General features: G+C 40.5%; 5 protein-coding genes across 8 annotated transcripts; 1 reads left to right on the plus strand and 4 right to left on the minus strand.

The window, feature by feature from the left end:
• Positions 1-945: 945 nt before the first annotated feature.
• gpn2 (GPN-loop GTPase 2) lies at positions 946-4509 on the minus strand. Of its 2 annotated transcripts, none has more exons than XM_041043376.1 (6): positions 4458-4509; positions 3628-4157; positions 3312-3468; positions 2970-3130; positions 1779-1909; positions 946-1573 (listed from the first exon to the last, which is right to left on the minus strand). In XM_041043376.1, exons 2-6 carry the CDS (start codon positions 4045-4047, stop codon positions 1501-1503), a joined length of 942 nt encoding a protein of 313 aa, XP_040899310.1. In that variant the 5' UTR covers positions 4048-4157; positions 4458-4509; the 3' UTR covers positions 946-1500. The 2 variants fall into 2 exon arrangements, with proteins under 2 accessions (XP_040899310.1, XP_040899309.1); XM_041043375.1 differs by having other exon boundaries at positions 4235-4502.
• A 141-nt stretch (positions 4510-4650) lies between these two features.
• gpatch3 (G patch domain containing 3) lies at positions 4651-7526 on the minus strand. The gene is made up of 7 exons (XM_041043453.1): positions 7086-7526; positions 6045-6499; positions 5711-5885; positions 5466-5525; positions 5234-5355; positions 5016-5143; positions 4651-4902 (listed from the first exon to the last, which is right to left on the minus strand). Exons 1-7 carry the CDS (start codon positions 7498-7500, stop codon positions 4719-4721), a joined length of 1539 nt encoding a protein of 512 aa, XP_040899387.1. The 5' UTR covers positions 7501-7526; the 3' UTR covers positions 4651-4718.
• A 5659-nt stretch (positions 7527-13185) lies between these two features.
• On the plus strand, positions 13186-14505 carry nr0b2a (nuclear receptor subfamily 0, group B, member 2a). The gene is made up of 2 exons (XM_041044837.1): positions 13186-13763; positions 13871-14505. Exons 1-2 carry the CDS (start codon positions 13229-13231, stop codon positions 14110-14112), a joined length of 777 nt encoding a protein of 258 aa, XP_040900771.1. The 5' UTR covers positions 13186-13228; the 3' UTR covers positions 14113-14505.
• Positions 14506-16070: 1565 nt separating this feature from the next.
• kdf1a (keratinocyte differentiation factor 1a) lies at positions 16071-19910 on the minus strand. Of its 3 annotated transcripts, XM_041045385.1 has the most exons (5): positions 19795-19910; positions 19609-19707; positions 18195-19261; positions 17703-17777; positions 16071-16796 (listed from the first exon to the last, which is right to left on the minus strand). In XM_041045385.1, the coding sequence occupies exons 3-5, from the start codon at positions 19240-19242 to the stop codon at positions 16711-16713; spliced, it is 1209 nt and encodes a 402-aa protein (XP_040901319.1). In that variant the 5' UTR covers positions 19243-19261; positions 19609-19707; positions 19795-19910; the 3' UTR covers positions 16071-16710. The 3 variants fall into 3 exon arrangements, with proteins under 3 accessions (XP_040901319.1, XP_040901318.1, XP_040901320.1); XM_041045384.1 differs by having other exon boundaries at positions 19609-19902; XM_041045386.1 differs by lacking the exon at positions 19609-19707 and having other exon boundaries at positions 19795-19894.
• Positions 19911-20990: 1080 nt separating this feature from the next.
• On the minus strand, positions 20991-22455 carry LOC121186047 (trophoblast glycoprotein-like). The gene is made up of 2 exons (XM_041044649.1): positions 22190-22455; positions 20991-21960 (listed from the first exon to the last, which is right to left on the minus strand). Exons 1-2 carry the CDS (start codon positions 22447-22449, stop codon positions 20991-20993), a joined length of 1230 nt encoding a protein of 409 aa, XP_040900583.1. The 5' UTR covers positions 22450-22455.
• Between the last annotated feature and the right edge of the window lie 12 nt (positions 22456-22467).

The following is a 22467-nucleotide window of genomic DNA, read 5'->3' on the forward strand; positions in this document are numbered from 1 at the left end:
CCAGACACAGGGCCAGTTGTGCAGAAACACAGATTTAATGTGGCTTCCTCTCCCCGCCTGACTTAATTTTTCTGCTCTGGCTCCTGAGAAAAGTTGGAGCAGACTTTTATGGATCTGGGAGAAGGATTTGCAAGCGTATGCGCCACCTGCTGGACAAAGGATTGATCCATAATACAAGGACTCGCTCTTGGCCAAAGTCATTTCTACTCCTGATGTGTTGTTTTTCACTCACCTCATCTTTGTCAGAAAATGCTCTATGGACATTTCTGACTGTTATAACTAAGTAGCCCGTGACCACTTCAGATTACTTCAGATCACTACTTTCCATTTTACCCTACATGTTGCAAAATATCTCATTTTTAATGAACAGAAATCTCTTGAAATGTGTGATTCTGTTATGGTTAACAAAAAATTATCTGTTTGACATAAGAATATATGTGGTTTTATATTTCAAGCCATCTATTCTTAATACGTCACTATAAACTGGTTGAATATTAAAGTGATGAGTACTTTACCTATACATGAGAAATGTCACCATTTGTTCTATAAAATAAATGATGTAGTATTCGTTTTAATATTTACCCATCCACCACACACACACACACACACACACACACACACACACACACACACACACACACACACACACACACAATCCAATTGCACTTGGATCTCTGAGGCACTGGCAGTTGTCAAGTTCCATTATATTCCATTGCATATCAAGGGAAAAACGCTGTCTGTTCTCTGTATCTTCCTGTCAGACATCTTCCACGCTAATATATGCACATGGCAGGAGCTTACGCATGAGGAAAGTCCAAGTCCTCTCTTTAATCTTTGCCATAATGTTCTTCACTAAATTATAAAACAACAACAAAACACAGTCAAAAACTAGAACACTTTTCAGAGACTTAATATACACAGCAATAATCTAAAATACGCAATAAGGAATATCAACATGAATCTTTTATTTTCTGTTAATTCATGCCCGCAGAGAAGGCAAAAAAACCAAACAATAACATGTATTTATTGTTTCTGAATGAATATTATTAATATTATTATATAGACCTGCACCACTGGATGCTTACCATTAGACATTTACCTATAATTCCTCAAAAAAAAATTACAGCCTCAAATATCTACCACAGTCAAAAAACAATGGGCTTTACATTTGGTAAATTTAAAAATAATGTACTTGCATCTATTGAAAATGTCCTTTATTGTTGCCTATAAAGACAGCAGTAGAGAAAAACTATTAACCACAAGCCTCTCATTGATAACTAAAGCAAAGTTAAGCATTTACTCCCTTTCAGTCATCCTGTGCGATTTTTATGAGGTGTGGTGCAACCTTGAAGGATCTACAGCACCAAAATTTAGATCCTGTTTCTTCACTGCTTTTGTAGAGAGAGAGGGGCCAACTGAGATGAATGTTACCAAGACTCCCCTGATATACTGGTGTTAAAACTGAGACCAGTTTTGTCCTATTTAATAGGGCGTTTCAATTTACAGGTCCATCATTTCCTCCTCCACAGTCTTTCCACTGGTTTCAACATATCTCTCTTGCACTCCAAGAGTACTGGAGGGTTCGAATGTTAAGGAAAACATAATGAAATCAAACATTTTAAAATGTGTATTGTATGATTCAGGTTACTTTTAAAATAATTCATTTTAAGTTATTCGTAACATTAGAGTAATCAGTATGTCACCTCCCGTAAATGTTAAGGTTTGATTTTAAACCAGATGAGTCACAGTGAGTCACCACAGCGATTAGGAAAGGATACGAGTCGAACTGGAAGTCTGCCCCCACAGCAGCTGACATCATGGCCTGCAGATTCCTCTCCTCCAGGTCTCCAAAGCAGTAGCCGTTGGCCTTGTCTACTGCTCGTAAGACTTGAATCATGCTCTCCTTGTCCTGGAGACAGAAAACAGAAGTGTTTTATCAAGAGGGGTGGGGGGAAAACCCACTCACAAACTATTTGATGACAATACTCGAACTGAAACCTTGCTAAAAGTGCTGTTTGAAGACAAGTGTGCTTCTGGTTTGTGAGTAACCAGTGTAAAATACCTAAAATAAGCATATCTAAGTATGCAGAAGTAATCCTATCACAAGTCTGTGTAATATCTGATGTGCTTCATATGTCCTAATTCTCTTTCCCTATTTTTTTCCACGAACAGTCTGTTCAGTACTACATGAAGGCACCTTCCTCAAAAAGGTTTCGAAATCTTCTTGGAAATGTGGTAATACAGCCTTTTCTGCCTTGTTTTTTGTTAATCAAGGCTTGGTAGTCTGAAATAAACTATAAATCCATATAAATCCACATACCTCCAAGAGTTTCGTATCTTGCCTTTCTCAATGTCAAAAATGTTGGGCTTTTCCCTTTTAAATTTGCTGGACTCGTGTCTCCGGACATGCACAGGATCAAATCAGTCTCCATAAAGAAGTAAAGTCATATGCAGAAAACTGACCGGTTCCTCAATCTGAAGTGCTAAAAGTAATTCAGTATTATGATTGATTCACTACCAAAGTCCTTTGAAAGATCACCAAAGTTTTATTAAAAACATTAAATTAGTTTTAATTAGTAAAATAGAATTGTAACTTGGAAAAAAAGCATTTACTGTCTTTCAGTCAATTATTTTGTGCTACACACATAAACTGAGCCCTCAAAGCCTAATTTCTGTACATGTAGTATGTAATTTTATTAATTTAAATTCAGAGGGTTGATGACAGACATGTACAGTTGTGTCTGTATTAGCCTGAGCCGCTTAAGCCCTTTTTTGAATTAGGAAATCCCCCATGAGTCTACTTAATTAATTAACAGACTTAATTAACTTTATTTACTGAACCACGCAGTAATTCAGTGGATATATAGCAATAGGAGGTCCTATTGGCTAGAATCTACCACCAACAGTAAGAAATATTTTAGTCATTTTGCAATATATAACAAGAAACATCTCAAAACCAGCAGTCATACCTGTACATTGAGAGGCACGAAGGAGACGAGGCTGTAATCTTGTATGACTTCTGCCAACTTTTCATTTAGTTGGCGGAATTTTTTAAAGAAAGGATCTGCAGCCAGGTGATCGAGGAGATAGGTCAGATCCATGACCTCAGTGTAGAAATCAAGGTTGAAGGCTGTACAAGAATACAGACAAGAAAAAACAAAACAATGTGACTATGGTAAATAATATTATGTGTGAACCTTTCTATGTCATAAATATATATAAATATATAATTAAATAAGATGTGAAATTATTGGTGCATGGTTAAGAAATACAAGAATCTAGGAATTTGAGGTAAAGCCACCAACCCTTACCAAGTTTGCCATACTGCTCAATCAAGTCCATCTTGGAGAGGATGTTGACGTGGGGAAGCTCCACATGCAGCATGGTGGACAGGGAGGTACACAGCACAGAGATGAACTTGGCTGGGTCAGCACAGTAATGCGAGTCCACAAGGTGCACTGCTGTCAGCTAAAAGAAGCAAGAAAGATGGGGAGAACAACAGATATAAGGTCTAAAGGGGGATATCATATTGAGCACACGAATAATGACTGTATGGATAAAGTATCCGTTTAAAGCTCAGGGGACATGAGATGTCCCATCCTACCCCCGAATGAACTGGAAGCTCACCCTGAAATTCCACTTAGCCAGCTGTGAGAATATATTCTTCACTGAGCTCTGGTGGGTGTAGAGCTCCACCTGTCCAGGACAGTCAAACAAGAAGTAACAGTCACTGTGCTGTTTCAGCTTCTTCTCTAACCAGTCCAGATTTGCTTCAACATACTCCATACAGTAGAGGAGCCCACCGTTGGGCCCAAGCTTCAAGCCATCCATGACATCGTCCAGAGTGACCAGCTCAGAGATATCTACTGCACAGGAATATGGTAGTCCTTCGTTGGCAGGGTCCATGTTCACCACCACCACCTTGCGTCCCAGGTGAGTCAGGAACTCTTGCATTCCTTGGCAGTAAGTGGTTTTACCTGAACCTGGGGGTCCAATAACCACCTGGCCAAAACGTAGGGAGGGGGTTGCTCCTGTCTTGATGGACATGGTTTCAATAGCAAAGGGACTCGGGGGCTGTAGAGGTTCACATTAGATTGGACCAGGATGTCAGAGGGGCCACATGTGCTGTCCTGAGCAGGATAATCAGCATCCAGCGGCTACAAAGAGTCACATCAGTAAGTGTCAGGTAATTAAACAGCCTTCACTTCCTACTCACTACTATTATTATACTCACCTCGATATTTAACAAAGAATAAATGAATCTCAGCGGAACAGCGTTAAGTTACACACTGGTAACTTAACATTAATGAAGTGAGCTGGCTTTATCTAGTTAGCTTCAGTTAAAAGTTTCTGTGCGACATAAAAGACATGCAACAAATGTTAACGACAAATTTGTTGCATTGTTATGGACTTCAGCTTTTAAATTTAGCAAGTGCTGACAAATAATAACCATTTACCGCCGTTATGTTTGCGTGCGTATGATGGTCGATGCTAAAATGCTAATCAACTCCAAAGCACATCCGGGTTACGTCAACGACGTGTCAAAATAAAAGCTGTGTTTTTCATTTCATACTACACCAACTGAAGATTTACATTACATTAAATAAGCATAGGAATAGTAGAGACAAACACATGTGGAATGAATGATCTGCAAAAATGTTTTAATATCAAAGCCAGACAAATAAGTATTCAAAATATATATGTACAAAATAATTAAGTCATCGCCGCGGTCCAATGCTGCCACCTGGCTGCCAGCCTCTGTATTTCATACTGGTGTTTGGTTGGCGTCTCAGCAAGGTGTCACCTCCATCTATGTCTTTCGGTTTATCGTACACTGTTGTTATATGGAAATCTGTCCTGGCCTTTTTCGCAGGATGTAAGAGCAACTTCTCCCCATGATACCTGTGAAAAGAGAAATTTATGATAGTATGAGAAACCAATGTATAACAAGCAAAGCAAACATCCCAAAACATACAATAAAATTTTGTCCATTCTGTTTTTGTATTTATACTCACCCGAAACCCCTTTTGCAGTTAGGATGTTGGCCCTCATTCTCTAGGGCTTCAGGGATTCCAATTTGACTGTTCCCCAACCCTTCGCCATCCTTCCAGCCTTGCTTCTCCATCACACGACGACCAATGCCCTACCAGAGGGAAATTCATTACTTAAATAGCTTGTACAGACTGAAGGAGACATTTTAGGAGCAATTTATAGGTAGCAGCACCCTCCTTACCTTAGTGAACCTCTCAAAGCTACCAATAGATTGACTGGTTCCAGATCCATCTTCAAGACCCTCCCTCAGCCTCTTTTCATAACGCATTCGGACATAGTCACGGGCATCCATGTCACCTCCATCTGTGAAAGGAAAGAGCTGGGTTAAGGAAAATTTGACTCTGCAGGGATAATTTAGTTTGGTTCCCCTCTTCAATCAAGATAAATGGAGATGTATAACACTCTTGGGATACCTTTATCATAGTAAACGCTCATGTCAACGTCCCAGTCGTCTGCTGTTTGTTCATCAAAATCTAAAAAAAGGACAAAATAACATAAATGTAATCAATCTCCCAGTGAACAAATACACTTTATTTAAAGTAGTGAAGATTTAAAAAAATCACATAATTATAATTTCTTGATTTATTTGTTCTATTTAGATCAGAACAGATCAGCAGTCATGAGGTAAGGCCGGAGGATTCATGTATTTTTTTCATACCTCCTTCTTCTTCCTGCCAGTACTGGGCGTCAGTATAAAACACCAGGCCTGAGCCGCCCTTTTCCCACTTCAGCTCAATCTCTTCCTCATACAGCCTCTCTTTGCTTCGCTCCTGGCTCGTTACATCATCATGTAAAGCCTCATGGCGCTCCCACTCCTCACAGCAGTCATCATCCTGCAAGATGAATAATTGGCAAACCTCAGTGAAGGGATGATGATAACAACAATTCAGCCATCCTCATATCACAGCCTACACATGCTAAAAACAACAACTATGCATGTATACAGTATCTGGCAGACAGACAGGTTTTGATGGATTTAAACGTATACCCACATCATCTGCATTTGACTGTGCATCCTCCTCCTCCTCTTTCTGCGGCTCATCGGTCTCTGTTGTTTCTGTGCTATCAGCTAGCTGCCTCGATTTAGAGGTTGAAGCAGCCAAAGGGCCTGGTCCTGATATTTCATGTCCAGAAGCTGTTAATACCGTCTCCTCTGTAGCTGGAAGTGTGCAAGTGTTCTGATACTGGAAAGGTACGTTGCCGTAACGACGGTTGGAGCCGGTCTTGGGGAAAGTGAGGCCTAACTTCCGGATGAGACGCGGAGGCAGTCGGCAGGACTGGATGAGCTGGAGGAACACTTTCACTGATGTGCCCACATTCCCATTCTGCATCAGAGAGGGTGGATTCAGCTCGGATAAGCTTTTGAGGTCAGCCTCTGTGAAATGCTCAGTTAACGAAACATGGTGCCGCTGCTCGTACTTTGTTTTATATGGGAACAATTCATCATCTGAAAGAATTGGAGAAAGTTTAGATGTACACACAGTGATAATATTTCATGTCACAATTACACTAAACAAAAGACAACACATATCCAGTAGTAAACAGTTACTCTTACATAAAGAAGCCATGGCATATATTACACAATTCCTACACTCTAAGTGTAACTGAATGGTTTCCCTTTAGAAAAAAAAGCAGTGTTTTAAAAGTTAGTCTATGAATGAACATTTTTTTATTGAAAATTATCCAGCATTTGTTGTAAAAAAAAAAAAAAAAAAAAACAAAAACAAAAACAAAAACATTTATTGATTATAATTTCATACATACCAAGAAAACAGGGAAATTACCAAATGGACAGTTTTAAGATAATAATTTGAGCTCTTATAACTGACGATAGCCGTGTTTCATTATTGATGAAGGTCACTAATATACAAAACAAAACATAAAAATAACAGTCCAAATCAAAGCAGCAGGGGCCAAGATATCAGAAGTGGGTGAAACTCAGAAAAAACGAGGAGTGATGTTAGGAAGACTTACAGTAAAGTTTAAAGCAGACACAGTCTGAGAAGCACACACGTATATAACGTCTCACTAACCTTTGTCATGTGAAACCTTGACTCTTTTGATAACACAGCGTCTGGACAGCCAAGTCCCCTTCGAGTCAATCCAGTGATTCCCCGCATACATCCTGACGAACCTGTCAGCGTCTTTGGCGTGAACTGAGACGATACAACAGCACGACCTCAGCTCCTGCTTCTTCACTGAGCCGTTTTCTGTGGCCTGGCCGGTCTCCGGAGAGTGTGAGCCTCCCTCCTCTTTGTCAGCCCGCTCTGTGTTTTCGTGGCCTTCGGACTCTCTGAGAACCTCCGGCCGGTGACGGTAGTGAAAACACTGAAAACCTCCGCTTTCTATGAACTGACTGAAATAGTTTCTCAGGTCCGCCGAGCGAAAGGCCACAGGAATGTTACTGACTGCAAAATACACAGGAGCTAAACCTTCACCGTCCGCCATGATTGTTTACTACCTGGACCAGCAAACGTCATCAGACTGAACGACTTCAGAAAGGACGTCACATCCGCTTCCTGAGACGTTAGAAGAGGAAAAAAGAGATTATATTATATTATATTATATTATATCGCTTATTGTATATATAGCAATAGTCTGTAACACTTTACTACAGGCCCATATAAATCATATATTGGTATATAAGTATATATAATTGGTTTAAAACGCACCATAATGTTGTGAGAAGAGTTAAGCACATTTTAGGTGTTTATTAATGTAAACTGTTAAGTAATTAGAACATTTCCTATGACAGCCGATTTTATGTCATTATAACTGTGTTTTACTATATTGTCAACAGCCTCCACTAGGGTTAGTTAGGATCGGTGTTTTAGTTGTTAACAAATACATTAATAACTACTTACAGCTGCTTAAAACTACATTTCAGTTTGTTGTAAACCATTTATAACATGTACTGCTTTTTTTTTTACTAAATAGTTTAATAAATAGTTTAAATAAATAGTTTCTGCTGCTATATGTGTATATAAGACCCCCTCCTGTATATGTTGTATTTCTTTTCCAAGTTTATTTTTCCTTTATAGAGTGTATTTATTGTTCCTTGTGACTGCTGCTACAAACGAATTTCCCCACGGGGATTAATAAAGTACCTCTTAATCTTAATCTTAATCTTAAATTGTCTAGATAACTGCTTACAACTTTAAATTCAGGGGAAGTGGCTAGAAAGTGAATACATGCAGGTGCTCAAATTAGGCAAGAATCTGTAAAAAGTAAAAACATTTTTAACTTGTTTATGTTTAGACACCAAAGATTAATATATTTTGCAGCCTTACCGTTCAAGTAAATAGAGACACAACACCAAAAAAGAGACACATGACTGTAAATGTAAACAAACACTTTATGTATCTTTTGTGACAATATGTCATGCCTAGTATCAAACCACATATCCAGAACAATCCATAATGAATGCCATAAGAAATGTGTTTGTAGAGAGAATAGATAAAGTGACAATGATGCAGTTTGACTGAGAAGCTTGGCTCATGTAGTGTCCCTGTGACAATGCAAAAAACAAACAAACAAAAAACTCTTTGTACAAAGGGCCAAAAATGGGAGACAGCACAGAAGAGTCATTTTGAAGAATGATTCCCCTTCTTGGACAGCTTCTTTTTTACAAAAAATGAACATCCCACTCACTTAACAGAACAGCTACAGTGAGCTACTCTGCACTCTTGATTTCATTCAAAGTTACAAGGACAAAGTTAAAAATTTTAAAAGGTGAAATGAAACCATGAAGCTCAAATGACAGTTATAAGAGCAGCACTCGGGCTCAGTTTTTAACTTTGCATATCTATTTTTGATTTAGGATGAAAAGGCAATGAGGAATGTGTGAGACTCTTATCCCCAATGAATACAATAAAAGAAAATGTTAGGGTTTTTTTTTCAAGAAAAATATTAAAATCTTTCACCTCACTAAATGTTTTTCAAACCTCTTCCAGAGAGACAGCCAAGAAATCTGTTCAGTCAGAGTTCATTGACCCAGAGGCTAACTCTTTAGCCTTCACCTCAGCTTTTATCATAGTGTTTTGATAGTAACAGGCAGTAAAACTAGACCCAGGTGTCTGGACCCTGACATCACTTTACACACCATATTACACACTTACTGTGCATTAGTCATAGTCATCCTGGCTTGTGGAAGCCCACACTAATCCTCAAGAATGTCAGATGTGTAAAAATGAAAAAAAAAAAAAAAAGCGCTGAAACAATCTTGACTTTATAGATATAAATATATTGGTAAGTCAGAAATTTGATCTTACTTTTAGCTTTACAGTCTAGCTAGATCAGTGCTTGTAACATACTGAAAGATTAAAATTTATAATTCAAATTTTTCAAATGTCTCAGTATCTCTAAACACGAATAAGTCACAGAAATGTTCCAAAATAAAATGCAGTGTAAAGAAAATATAACTTAAATCAGGGCACATCTAATCAAAGGATGATTAACATGCAATCGATGCCAACTGTCTATACAGTGCTTGATAGTTTTTGATACACTTTGCACAGACAGACACCTTTTGGTCAGAAACCAGAAAGTACAGAAGTTTAGCTTTATCTAAGTTTAGTATGTGTCCTTTTCCAAGTACTACAAGGTCAACATCGAGGCACGCTCTATCAGAACTGTATGTCACTGGTACAAAATAAAAAAGAAGAAGAAAAGAGTAGTTGTTAAGTAAATGTTTTTGTCAGTGATTTATGAATTTTGTTGTAAACAGGAAAGTCTGAAAATTTGATTTGAAAATGATATGAACTGTATTGTTTGAAAATGGTAGCACTCTGGGTCTTTCTTACTGTACATGACTGTGTGCTGTTGTCCTTGTAAGTTAATTACAGAAATTCCTTTTTATTTATAATAAGCCTGATAGATCTGCATATGAATATGTGAAGTGAATTCCAACAATTTGAACTCCAGGAAAATTGAATCATTTTTTTTCCATGAGGATTGAAATGACCCCACAGTGTAAGAATAACTGACACGTTTGGGTCAATGACCTTCTGAAAAATGAACCTCTGCTATATTAGCAGCAGGTTAAGGTCAAGTGTCATGTTCCAGACACAGTGTCCATGCACACGCATAAAATGGTTGTGCTGAGAGTTCAGTGACCTGGGAAAACTAAAACCAAAAGTCAATATTTGGGGGAAACCTTGCTAGAAAAGCAAACTTGGTTTCAGTGAATGAAGCATGTGCTGACACAGTTCTCATCAAAATTATCCAATGATTGTCCAAATAAAAATATTTTATACAGTGTTAACTTCATAACACTATTACAGTCAACTGCTGTAATACATTTTTACAGTTTGTATCTATTTTAAATGTAATAATAGCCCCCAAAAATTCTTGGACAGTCTTCAGGTGCCAGCCATTACATCATGCTTCATCTGACCTGGAGGATTTCACTTCCTTGATCTCAGAACACAGCAGTTGTTCCACTTATAGAATGAAGGACATTTTATTTTTACTGTCTTAGTGGAGATAAGTGTCTGTCCTCCGTGTCCGTCTCTGCCTGCTCCTAACCTCTATAAACACGAGCCTTATCGCAAACGTTTACAACTGTCAGCATGCTTCATGAAGCTGAGGGCATTATAGTTCACTTTACACAAAAGCACTATGTTCTCCTGGATAATTTAATGTGTTTCATCATTTATTCGAAGCTTTTGTCCATTTTGATTTAGGACCTGTGAGAATGGACATGTCATATCTCATATGAATAATCACTGTGTGTCATAATGAGATCACTCCAGGAAAGCAAATGTGGTGATGAAACATATTCAAGAGAATTCTTTGAAGGAATGAATAAAGACAACGATGGAGTAAAACAAACATTCGGTGACTGGTGCTGCCAGTTGTGTCTGGCCTATAATCTCTTTATTGCAGTCATTCACTTCATGCACTGACCTTGACTCTGCTGCTCTGTGGTTCAGATCTTCCTCCATCCTGTGATGGTTTCAGGCTTCTTGGCTTGTACAGCAGATGTCCTGTCAAAAGTCAAGAGCACAATATGGTATAAATTGTGTCACCTTCCTCTATACAATGTGATAAACATTTTAAAAGGTCTACGGTGCTAAATGTCCAAACCAAAGGAGGGTGTTATTGAAAATGTGCTGTTTGTTTATTTGTGGCAGCAATAAAGTCATTTGCTTATCAGTCTCGAACCTCCGTGCCAGGAACGGGGCAGATAACAAATTAGGATAAACTCATTTGAATGACAAGGGGAACATTGTACCACCTGTCACGGACACTATAAACTGAAATTCCCTAAATTTTCTTGTTTCAAAACAAAAAAAAAAAAACAACTCTCTGGGACAACGTCTGGGACACTTCCGACATCAAAAGATGCTGTCTTAAGTGTTTCCACTGACAGTGAAAGAAAGGCTCAGTCTGTCTATCCACTGCGTCACAGACTGTTCTAATTTCAGCCTCATGACCAAAGTAAAAAAATGAGACAAATACGGATTTGAACCATTCAGCAATAACCTTGCAACTTATAACTATAAAACAATTAACTCATCAAAAATTTAAATAAAAGCACGAGGACCTGCAAATGGAAAAAGAGCTCCAACAACTGGGTTTTTGTTGGCAAACTGACCAGAGAAGGATCTGCACAGTGTGGTATCAGTCCATCTATCACTTCAAACCAGTGTGTCAACAAAATTATTTTTCATGTAAGAATGATTAGAGTTTGATCTTTAATAATATTTTGAGACAAACAGGGAAGACTGCAGGGCTCTCTCTATATCATTAAGGACACTGAGGTCAGTGTGTCCTCTAACCCCTTTCTTTAACTGGTTTGGGAACTTTATGCCTATTAGATATGTGACAGTTGAGAAAAGGACATGGGGTGGGGGGAATCTGTTGCCTGGACACAGATTATGCTCTACAACAGCATGCATGCTCGCTGATTCCAGTATTTTTATCCATGTTAACTGCAAAGCTCTATGGAAGGAAATGACCACAGGACTTAATGAACTCCCATGAACTTTTACACAGACATTCATCTTCCCCAGAGGATGAATCCTAATGAGTTTGCTGATCCTCTGATCCTCCAGTTTCCTCTGATGCCACCTTTATAATATTTCTGTGAAAAGCATCAATAACTATATGATGGATTGCAGTTAAATTTGCAACACCCACTCATGTCCCCCGTAATTAAAATTGTAATAACTTTGGTCCCTTAACTTTTTAGTCTCATGCCATCATCAGGTCAAAAATTTAACTTCTCCAGTAAACTGATTTAAGACCAAGCACCTATAAACTGATGACATTCCCATCAGCCTCAGCTGTGCTTTGTGGTTGATGCTAATTAGCAAATATTAGCATGTTAACACTCTAAACTAACATGCTGAACGTGGGAAACATTACACCTGCTTAGCATCAGTATGTTAGCATTGTCATTGTGAGCATGTTAGCATTTAGTGTTTGCATTTAGCCCCATGCACTACTGCGCCTTGGTGCAGTCTTATAGAGCCACTGGACTTGTTAATCTCCACATATTTGAATTTTACAGTAATGAACAGACAAAATATCAAAAATCTAAATATGCAGAAAGACTACATTTTTTATGGTCTGTGGTCAAAAAGTGTGGAGGGTTATAAAGGTTAGGTTATGGACTGGGGGTGGGGACTAATTACCTCAGTATTTCTAAAAATCTGCAGAACTGTTAGGCAAGCCAAGTCCAAATGAGTTTTTCAACAGCAAAGTGCTCTTTGCAGAGCTGCTGTGGTACTACAGTAAGAAAAAGAAGATTTAACTTATAGTTCAGTGCCCCCTCTTTGCTTTGTCCTCTTTCCAGCTCTCCAGGTGTGAGCTGGCAGGGACACAGTGTGGGGCTGATTACCTCTGCAGTCCTTGGTAGCTTGGTACTGCCTGGGTTAATGACACCGGCAACAAGATAAGGCCCAGCCCTCTTGATATCCAGGCCTTACTCCACCAGCTCGGGCTTTCATTGAGAAAAGCTTATCGGTTTCCCAGGGTTATTCCATTAGTCACCTGGCAGAGCACATGGTTGTTTTTCACAGAGACTGTATTGACAAGTCAAGGTCCACCAAGCAGGGTGGGTTGGCCTTATAAATACAGGGACACTGGAGGTAGCAGCAGAAGTTCTCAAAGACTCATCCTGTGAGAGGACACTTACACCTACACTGCATAGATCTCTACAGCCTACAGAATGGATAACAGATGTCAATGTTCAGCCAGCAGTGATAGGCTTTCGAACCCTATTCTCTACAACATCCTGAGTCAAATGGATAACAGCAAACCGGGTCAAAACAACTTCAACTACAACTCAGTACCTCATAGATGCAACTGTGAACTGCGACGGACAGTGTGCCTGAAAAGGCCAGCAGAAATTTGCAAAGAAGCTTCAGCAGTTCTGGTTAAAACTGTCCATTTCATGAAGAACTTACCTGCTTTTAACCAGCTGCCACCAAATGACCAGTTCTCACTTCTCAAAAACTGCTGGGCACCGCTCTTCATTTTGGGTGTGGCCCAGGAGCATGTGGACTTTGAGGTGACGGACACCCCCGCTGACAGTATGCTGAAAAAGATTCTCCTGAACCGCCAGGAGAGCCCTGAGATGGAGAGAGAGCAGCCAACCATGGCCGGTGTCAGTAAACTCAAGTCCTGCCTAAAAAAGTTTTGGAGCTTGGATTTGAGTCCAAAGGAGTATGCATATCTCAAAGGGACCACAATATTTAATCCAGGTTTGTTTTGCCCTATAATATGAGAATTTACATGAAAATGCTTCCAAATTTTTTTTTCAGTTTTCAGGGGTAAAACCTGTCTAATTTCCTGTCTTTGCAACCAACAGATGTACCAGATTTAAAGGCAGCTATGTTCGTTGAAGGCTTGCAACAAGAAGCTCAGCACGCCCTCAGTGAAGTGGTCCAGCTCATTCACCCAGGGGACCAGGAGCGCTTTGCTCGAATCCTCCTCACAGCCTCCATGCTGCAGAGCATCACGCCCAGCCTCATCACTGAACTCTTCTTCCGGCCCGTGATAGGCCAGGCTGATCTGCTGGAGCTGCTGGTCGACATGCTCTTCTGCAGATAGAGGAGGTGGATTTCACGTAACTGTCCTGGAGAAAGTTGAATTTTTAACCGTGGTGACGCAGAACTGTTTGTTGAGCAACTTCAGCAATGTTCCCTCATGAAATGAAGGAACGTCTGACAAGAAAAAGCACTTATGATAGCCAACAAAAACGATGTGAATTAGTGACCTTGAAATGATGAATTTCTTATATTTACTTTGAAGCTGAGGTCACTTTAGCCCAGTCTGAGAAGATTTTCTCTGCTGAAGAGGAAAGAGTTGACTTTCCACATGAAGACAGACAGAACCCTCTGCTCATATACTGTATCTTATGGTGAAATATTTTCTGTTTGCTTCAATGTTATAAAAAAGTTTTGTCTGAATTTACAGAACATTTCGAATAAATATATTTTTGTACACAAATGTAAAAGAGAAGTTCTGTCTCAGTCTTTTAAAAAGACTCACAGAGAGCCAAATCTGACACAATATTTGTTTTATGCACCTGATAACAACACTCTGTTCTGAACATCTTCACCCCTACAGTTCATTTTGCGGGTTAGTCACTACTGACATGTTGTGCAGCCAACATTTGCTGCCGCAAATGTTGTAACCTTACAGCATTTAGGCCCCGCTGTTTATTATTGGTACTTTGTCTCCCTCTCATGGAAGTTGGTAGAAGGTGTTTATTCAGGAAAACTACCTGACCAAAGTTTTAAAAGCAGACTTAACGCACACATTTAACAAAATAAAAGCCCTACAAAAAGCAATTATCACATTTTTAATCCACACAAGTTAAATGGAAGAAATATCTGAATGCAAAAATCAACTGTCCTTAACAGTCCTCTGGGCTATATTTGATACAGAACAAGCCCTCTTGATTCATCCTAGCCTGTGGTATGTTAGTTGTGAAACAGTGAGCCTTACATGACACCTCATACAGGTAGAACAGGAATGTACTGGTGGGGGCAGAGAGCCAGAGGAAATGGGGTTACACAGGGCAACTGCAACTCAACGCACACAGAAAAGCAAGTCTAAAAACAACAAAGATAAGATTACTTAGCTATGCTGAGTAGTTATTGTTTTTTGCCTACAAATAAATAAAAGATCTTTTCACTTATTTTCAGTACAAATCACAATTTTCAAGAATGTTTTAGGATAATTTCTTGATGCTAGTGCAACTTTGTGTCTCATTCTGTTCTGCTTTCAGATGCTGATGCTTAAATTCCTAAGTTTTAAGGCAGAAAATGAGACATTACTGCACAAAACATGCATATTTCCATAACACAAAATAACTATAATTATAACTACAGATGAAAATATGTAAGTGGACCAACTGTTAATCATTCTCAGTCTGTCATTGGTGCTCATTAAATAAGAGTATTACATATAGTAATTTTGGCTGGCAGCTGCAACAAAAGACCTGTCACCTGAAGGCATGCTACTTGAAGACTGACGTATGTCTTAAAATATACATTATTGGTAAATATAATTCAATTGATTTGATCCAAAGTAGGATTTCAGGACAAGTTGCTAAAATCAGGTTGGTTTTCTGCACTGCTTCTTCCCTTTAAAAGCAATAAACACTGAAGACAAACCTCAGGATTTTATTTCCTTTTTGTAAGAACCAGCCAAACAGGTTCCTTCTTTTGCTGAGGGCGGAAAAAGCCTGCCTGCCGCAACACAGTGACCTTAGGGAGATGAGCCTGACAACAATAATCCAAGAGATAAAGAGGAAAAGTAGGCTAAAGAAACAGTAGCAGAAAGCCCTGTGAAGCAAAGACTTGTTGATATATGAGTAAGAATATTTGTCATAAAAACAAATGGATCTGCTCTAGTTCAAATTAGATAAATGTTACTTTAACTTGTAAGAGAAAATAAAAACATAAAGCTCTGCAAGCATGGAGCAGTATGTCATGTTTTCTGTAAGCTATCATTACTTACACATATAATTTCCTTGAGAAATACACATGAAAAGGCATAAACAAGTATGGAGATTTTTATTTTGTTAAAAACAGAACTTATCTGTGAGTTAAAAAAAAACAAAACAGTTTCACAAAAACAGTTTGACAACCCAGAAAGTAACATTGACTTGAAAACATTTACATCAAAATATGGCTTAATAATACAGTTTTCAGATCAAAACATGCCTCTAAGGAGTCTAAATGGCAGGAGCCAAAAAACCCATACATACAGTACATGCGCAATGACTTGCATAAACAATCACACAGACAAGAATGAGGACGGTTATGTTCTACCATCAGTCTGTTATGGCCTGACTGCTAAGACCGCACGGAGTGTAGACACGTTTCTTTTTCTGAAAACAACTTTAAACACTGCATACTAACACATAAACACTTGCTTTATCTTTCCCTGTGTAAAAAACATAACAAACAAAAAAAAACTTTGTTTCCTCAGTGGGTCATTTGCTGGAAAGATAAAATGTCCTTGAATTTAAATGACTCTCCAAAAGGAAACATTAGCCGGACCACTAGAAGGAGAAGTACAACAGCCCGAAAGGTGCTCCACTCAGTAACAGCATAAATGATAGCAGAAGGATAAAATTATCCATCTAGTTGGCTACATCCCTTGTTTGTATAGGTACTTTGGCTCCGGTGTTGCCCTTCAGAGAAGCAGAGGAGCCCCTGAAGAGTCTGTTTCAGTGTCATGATGGTAAGCCGAGTAGGCTGTGTTGGTGCTGGAGGAGTATGCTGCGAGAGAAAAAAAAAATTCATGCATTGTATGACAAAAAAAAAAAAAACAAAGAAAAAAAAAAACAAACATAGCAGTAAATAATAGCCAAAATATTACGTTATATTTCAAGTACATAAGGTGAGATGGGAAATGTTGAGTTTAATCCTGGATGCTAACACATTCCCAGGCCGCGATGTGAAAGTTGTGGAAACACAATGTGGTGTACCCTCATTCAGAGACATGTAACAGGACACCCCGTCCTTTTACCAGCCTCTTTGCAGAACAACAACAAAAAAAAGAGAGAGAGAGAGGCTGCTGCATGGTAATCCATCTGTAACCCAAGTTGTTCACTGACATTACATAATAAACCAGGGGAGGGGACATTATGTGGCATATATTTAATGTGACTCGATCTGCTGCTTTAGCAGGTGGTGTAGCATGACCGCTGAGCTGGAGGGGGAGAATGAGGCAGATTGATAAGTGGGTGTAAGGTGGCAGATGAGGGGAGGAGGCAGCTAATGAGCGAGGGATTGTAATATGCAGAGAAAAGGGCAGGAATGCGGGGCTTTCACTGTTTAAAGAGTGGTATGTTACTGGAAAGTAGAGAGGAGGTGAGAAAATGCCTGCAGCTGCAGCAGGTACAATGGATTGCAAAGACTGAGCCCCACGTACTGATTCACACACCGGGGTGGTAATTATACCTCAATGACCAGGACAAATAAAGACTGTAGCTCTATCAGCACAATGAACACAATTAAGATTATGATGTGCAATATTTCCAACCACTAATCACGCCCTGGTGCAGAACGATTCTGGATCTAATTCAAACCTTAATCCCTCGTTAACGCGCTTTTTCTTCGACACAAAGGAAAGGTACAAACGGGTCTATGCGCCCGACATGGAAAATTCCCACATGCACTCACTTTTCCCGCTGTAATGTCTCATCTTCCTCGCCAGCTCATCTGATGGCGTCTGCTCTGACACTTTCACCTCTGGAACTGTAGCAGGGGACAGAAAATGAATGCAAGAATACAAGGAACTTCAGCACAAATTAATACACCCTCACTTTACAATTAATCCGGTCATCCTGTCTATTGTGCAATATGTTTTAAGAGACGGCGTGTACCTGTACCGGCTTGCCTCACATTTAGCTGCTGCTATTAGGTCATTGCCTGTAAAATGCCTGGCATATCAGGATTTAAAACTATGAGCCAAACAAAAGAGTTTCAGCAGCGTTCCAACAAACACTGTGAGTCATTAAGAGAAGACAGGTTAGATGATTGGTATATTTGGTATGCTGCAGCCAGGTGGTGGTGAAAATGGTTGTCACATGGTATCTAATAAATATTTATACAGCAGTAATCATTAGTGTTAAATGGTTTAAAAACAATGCTGTATGTTGTATGTATTCTTACAGTCACTGCTCATGAAGGTGTTGGTCATGGTCTCGTTGCCGCTGTCAGGGAGAGTCCCGTCACTCCTCCCATTAGGACGCTGTCCGGTGGGCTGATGGCTCTTGTTTTTCTTGCCCTTTCGTGTGCTGATGCGGATGACCCCGTGCACCAGTTTGCACTCGGCCTCCTGCTCCTGCAGGTTGTAATCCTGAGCGATGCTGTAGATGAGCTCACTGATCTCGTTGGTCTTGCGAGAGAAAGAGGAGTCAGAGGTGCACTTGGCCAGCTGGTCAATCTGGTGCAAGGCGTAAAGTTCCAGCAGCTTCTTGGTGATAAGAGAGTCAATGTCTGTGCCCGTGTCGCTCAGGTCATCTAAGTCATAGTCCTCGCGGGATAACAGGCTGGTGTTGCTGACTGGCCGGTGGTTTTCCCCTTTGCCAGGTGCACGGGTCCGTTTGGGGGCAGTGACCGGATACTTTACTGTCTGACCTGCAATGCGCACATCTGGGTAGCGAAAGCTGTCACTTGTGGGCAACTTAGAGGGTTTGGTGACCTTGCTGGGCTCCAAGGGGATGCCACAGGTGGGGTTGCTCACAGACATGCCATTAGGAGGGTGAGGCTCACTACCTGCTTTAGGGGGATGGTCTGTGGAGCTCTCATTAACAGGCAGACAGGGCTCTCGGCTGCCATAAAATCCACAGGTCAGTACACAGCAGATAAGAGCCTTACAGTTGCTCCAGCCCATAGAGGCACAGGAGCCACAGGCATGTCTGCTGGTAGGCGTGTTGTCTGCTGACCCAGGAATAAATCCTATAGTCTCTGAGCCCCGTGCCGTGCCATTTCGTGGGTGGCCTCGGCTGCGGCTGCTGTACTTGTTCTCTGAATACCGGGAGTGGTCAGTGTGGTGTTCATGTAGATGCTCCCCGTGAGGATCCTTATAGGAGTCTTGGCTGGCCGTGCTCTCCCTGGATATAGTCCGAGTTTGTCTGTACTTTTGTGCCCTGGAGCTGGAGCTGTGGTGTTTGTGGTGACGGGACACCTGGGGAGCCCCTGTGCTATGGCCAGGCATGGCTCAAAATGCCTGGGACCTGGTGTGGGAGATGCATGTTATTAGGAACAACAACCAGGTGTAAATCTCCCCTTTTGTTGCCAGACGGGCTTACAGCATTAAACATACCACTGCACATTAAAACAACCAGCATTTAAAACTCCTGTAGTAAACACTTAACTTCCAGTGAAGTAATGTACCGTGAGATTCCCAGAATGTAAATAAAACTCAGTGGACTGATTGCTGGCCTGATAATAATTATGTGGCCCCATTTCGTCGCGCCCTTAAAGCTTGTTTGGCCTACAGAACCTGTGCAGGAAAATTGTCCACACCAAATCTCATTCAACATTTGACCGTTTTAATTTTACTTACAAAACATTCACTTACCGCATAAGAGAAAACAGTTTTGGTTGTCTTTTATCCCAGACAACTTGTTCAACGAGTAAACCGCGGAAGTTTCAGTGAGAAAACTTCGCTCTGCTAGCGCTTCAAAAAGAGAGAAAAAGAAAAGTCGGATTTGACCGCCCACAGGTTCCCAGGTGCTTTAACTTCAACGAAACAAAGTTTGCAAACCTGAGGAGAGGCGCCTCGACCGAACTCAGCTCAGTGTCGTCTTTCTTTTGGTGAAATTCACAGTCTTGGGCTGCCGACAGTCTCCCAATGTTTGGCTATCACCTGCGGCTACAGCTAATCCCAGATCCTACACCCACCCACAGGTGATTCGTGACGTCACGCGAGGCGGACGTGTCGAGAGGAAGCAGAGACTGGGAAGAGAGGACGAAACGTGATCAGGGAATAAAATCGAGGAAATAAATGCAAGAGAAGAGGAAGAAAAGGAGAAAATAGCAAAAATAAATAGATAAATAATAAATAAAACTTTGTGTTTTCCGTAGCGGACTATTTAATAATAGCATGCTGTAAACACGCACATACAAGGTATGTCTGACAGGCACACACAGGTACACAGCTGCAGAGCCAGGAGGTTTGTTTCCAAATATCTTTCATTCTGCCCTATTTCCCCCCCTGTGGAGACACTTAATCACAGACTCTCTGAATTGAACTAGTATGTCCACCACACCTGGAGAGAAATATGAGTCTGTGTGTAGCGTGGTGTCTTGCGGTTTCGACGCAGTCGCAATAAAACAGATGAACCTGAAAATTAAATACATCAAAACGTTGTTTTATTTATGGATAATGTAAACACAGGTTCAGTATCACACAGTGGCTTTAATATCTACTCATTTGACTATGGCAATACAGATCACATTATGAATACCACTCAGCAAACACATAGCTATTTAAAAATGTAAGTATTTATTTATTCATTTAAAGTATAGAAAATCTTATGAAGACCTCAAAACCTTCAAAAGTTTACTGGGTGTCTATGTATTTTCTTAGGTCAACATATATTTTCCATGCTACTTAGCTACCATCTATATCATTTTTCTATCTGCTGTATGTCAAGATATATAAAGACATGAGACACAGTTAACAATAACTGAGATGTTTGTTGTCTAGGGTTATTTCAATCTAGCTAAATATTGTATTCTTATAAATTTTATGACAAACGTACAATATTAATGTCAATTTACATGTACAATGCTCCGGTGCCTCAAAAACACAAAGGCACTTTTATGGTGAGATTTATAACTGTGGTATGTACAGGAAGCTCAAAAACATTAAATTAAATTTATAAATTTACTGGCCTAAACTATTCATATCTACGTCTAGCTCATATTTTCTCAGATCATTTTAGGTTTAGATAGAGATCATAAGTTCACAGCTGGGGAGGTTGTCACCTGTTTGACCTGTGTGTCTGTGGGGACCTGGACAATACAGGTATCGTTTGGCAGCTGCTGTGAAAGAGCTAATCTTAAATGCCCTTGTGCCCTGCTGTTGTCTGCTGAGATATGCCCAAGCCGGGGGTCTGAGTCAATCTCGAATCGGTAGTGATATCCCTCCAGAACGTCTCTACAGGCATCTCTCATGTCAATGATCCACTTCTTCATGCCTTTGCGATTCAAGTAAAGCACAAAGAGAAAGACCATCCCCACAAACCCCAGCACCAGCCCTAGGAAAACATAGGATGTTTGCAGGGTGAGGTCAGTCACCTCTGCTTGGACTGGAACAATGCACCCAATAGCCTGAACACTGAGACCTCGCACCCGGGTGTTCATTAAAGCTCTTGGTGAGGTGCAACTCACAGCATCCACATCTAGCTGAGCTCTTGATTCATTCAGCCAAGTGACAAAATTACGGATTTCACAAGAGCAAGTGTAGGGGTTGTTACCGAGAAGGATGCGGATGTGCCCAAGCTTCTCCAGCTCTTGTAGAGCATCGTCCCTGAATGTCCTGAAGGCATTGTGCGTCAGGTCCAGCAGCTCCAAATGGTTCATACCAGAGAAGGTCCCACTGTAGACAGCTACCAGAGAGTTGTTGGTGAGGAAGAGCTGCTGCAGATTGGGAAGGTGGGAGAACATCCCCGGGGGAAGCAGGGCGAGGTGGTTCCCTGAGAGGTCGAGGCGGAGGAGCCCCTTGAGGCCACCCCAGCGCAGAGCCGTGGTGAGGTCCGTCAGGGCAGTGAAGTTGTACAGCGAGCGGCTGAGGTTGAGCTCCTGAAGGGGACTGCCGGGTATGCTGAGAGCCTCCGGGTGGATGAGTGCCAGTTGGTTCCCGCTGAGGTCCAGGAAGCGCAGGTTGATGAGGGCAAAGAAGCTGTGGGATGCCATCTCTGTAATCCTGTGAAGACGGCTAACACTGTAACATCTGACCTTGGACTTTAATATTATTTTGATGCTTACATACAAGTTATGCATCTCACTGTTTTGCTGTTAAAGTAAATTAATAAAAACCACATAAATAGACGTTGTTTATTTATTAGATACACATCAACAAAGTTAGTCATGTTATCCAAATATGGCTTAATATACACAAACAAAAACAAAAAGACAAATACTGACATTCTCACCTATTATTGCTTAAAATGATGTTAGTGACATTCTCCATCTCTGTGAATGAATCAGGTGCAATCTGGTGGATATTATTCCCTGTGATGATGGCAGTCCTTGCATATCCTGGAATACTTTGTGGCACCGTGCGCAGATCCTTGGAAATGCATTTCACTGTGCGAGTGACGGCAAAACACTCACAACCAAAAGGACACCCCAAGCACTGGTGTGGTGCACAAAGAAGAATTCCCAAAAACACGCGGACTACAAAAATACACATTTTTACAGCCAATTAAAA

The sequence above is a fragment of the Toxotes jaculatrix genome, chromosome 8 (genome assembly GCF_017976425.1).
Source record: "Toxotes jaculatrix isolate fToxJac2 chromosome 8, fToxJac2.pri, whole genome shotgun sequence".
NCBI lineage: Eukaryota > Metazoa > Chordata > Actinopteri > Toxotidae > Toxotes > Toxotes jaculatrix.

What these genes read in the sequence shown, in the direction of transcription:
- gpn2 (XM_041043376.1), bottom strand. Translation starts at nt 4,047, where the DNA reads ATGTCCATCAAGACAGGAGCAACCCCCTCCCTACGTTTTGGCCAGGTG. An exon ending in TCGTGCCTCTCAATGTACAG is followed by an intron (nt 1,910 to 2,969) that starts GTATGACTGCTG and finishes TTCTGTCTCCAG; the next exon opens with GACAAGGAGAGCATGATTCA. An exon ending in GCAGACTTCCAGTTCGACTC is followed by an intron (nt 1,574 to 1,778) that starts GTATCCTTTCCT and finishes CGAACCCTCCAG; the next exon opens with TACTCTTGGAGTGCAAGAGA.
- gpatch3 (XM_041043453.1), bottom strand. Translation starts at nt 7,500, where the DNA reads ATGGCGGACGGTGAAGGTTTAGCTCCTGTGTATTTTGCAGTCAGTAAC. An exon ending in GAGCGTTTACTATGATAAAG is followed by an intron (nt 5,356 to 5,465) that starts GTATCCCAAGAG and finishes TTCCTTTCACAG; the next exon opens with ATGGAGGTGACATGGATGCC. An exon ending in AACTGCAAAAGGGGTTTCGG is followed by an intron (nt 4,903 to 5,015) that starts GTGAGTATAAAT and finishes CTCTTTTCACAG; the next exon opens with GTATCATGGGGAGAAGTTGC.
- nr0b2a (XM_041044837.1), top strand. Translation starts at nt 13,229, where the DNA reads ATGGATAACAGATGTCAATGTTCAGCCAGCAGTGATAGGCTTTCGAAC. An exon ending in GACCACAATATTTAATCCAG is followed by an intron (nt 13,764 to 13,870) that starts GTTTGTTTTGCC and finishes TGCAACCAACAG; the next exon opens with ATGTACCAGATTTAAAGGCA.
- kdf1a (XM_041045385.1), bottom strand. Translation starts at nt 19,242, where the DNA reads ATGCCTGGCCATAGCACAGGGGCTCCCCAGGTGTCCCGTCACCACAAA. An exon ending in CACCTTCATGAGCAGTGACT is followed by an intron (nt 17,778 to 18,194) that starts GTAAGAATACAT and finishes CCCCTGCTACAG; the next exon opens with TTCCAGAGGTGAAAGTGTCA. An exon ending in GAGACATTACAGCGGGAAAA is followed by an intron (nt 16,797 to 17,702) that starts GTGAGTGCATGT and finishes TTTCTCTCGCAG; the next exon opens with CATACTCCTCCAGCACCAAC.
- LOC121186047 (XM_041044649.1), bottom strand. Translation starts at nt 22,449, where the DNA reads ATGTGTATTTTTGTAGTCCGCGTGTTTTTGGGAATTCTTCTTTGTGCA. An exon ending in ATCATTTTAAGCAATAATAG is followed by an intron (nt 21,961 to 22,189) that starts GTGAGAATGTCA and finishes CCGTCTTCACAG; the next exon opens with GATTACAGAGATGGCATCCC.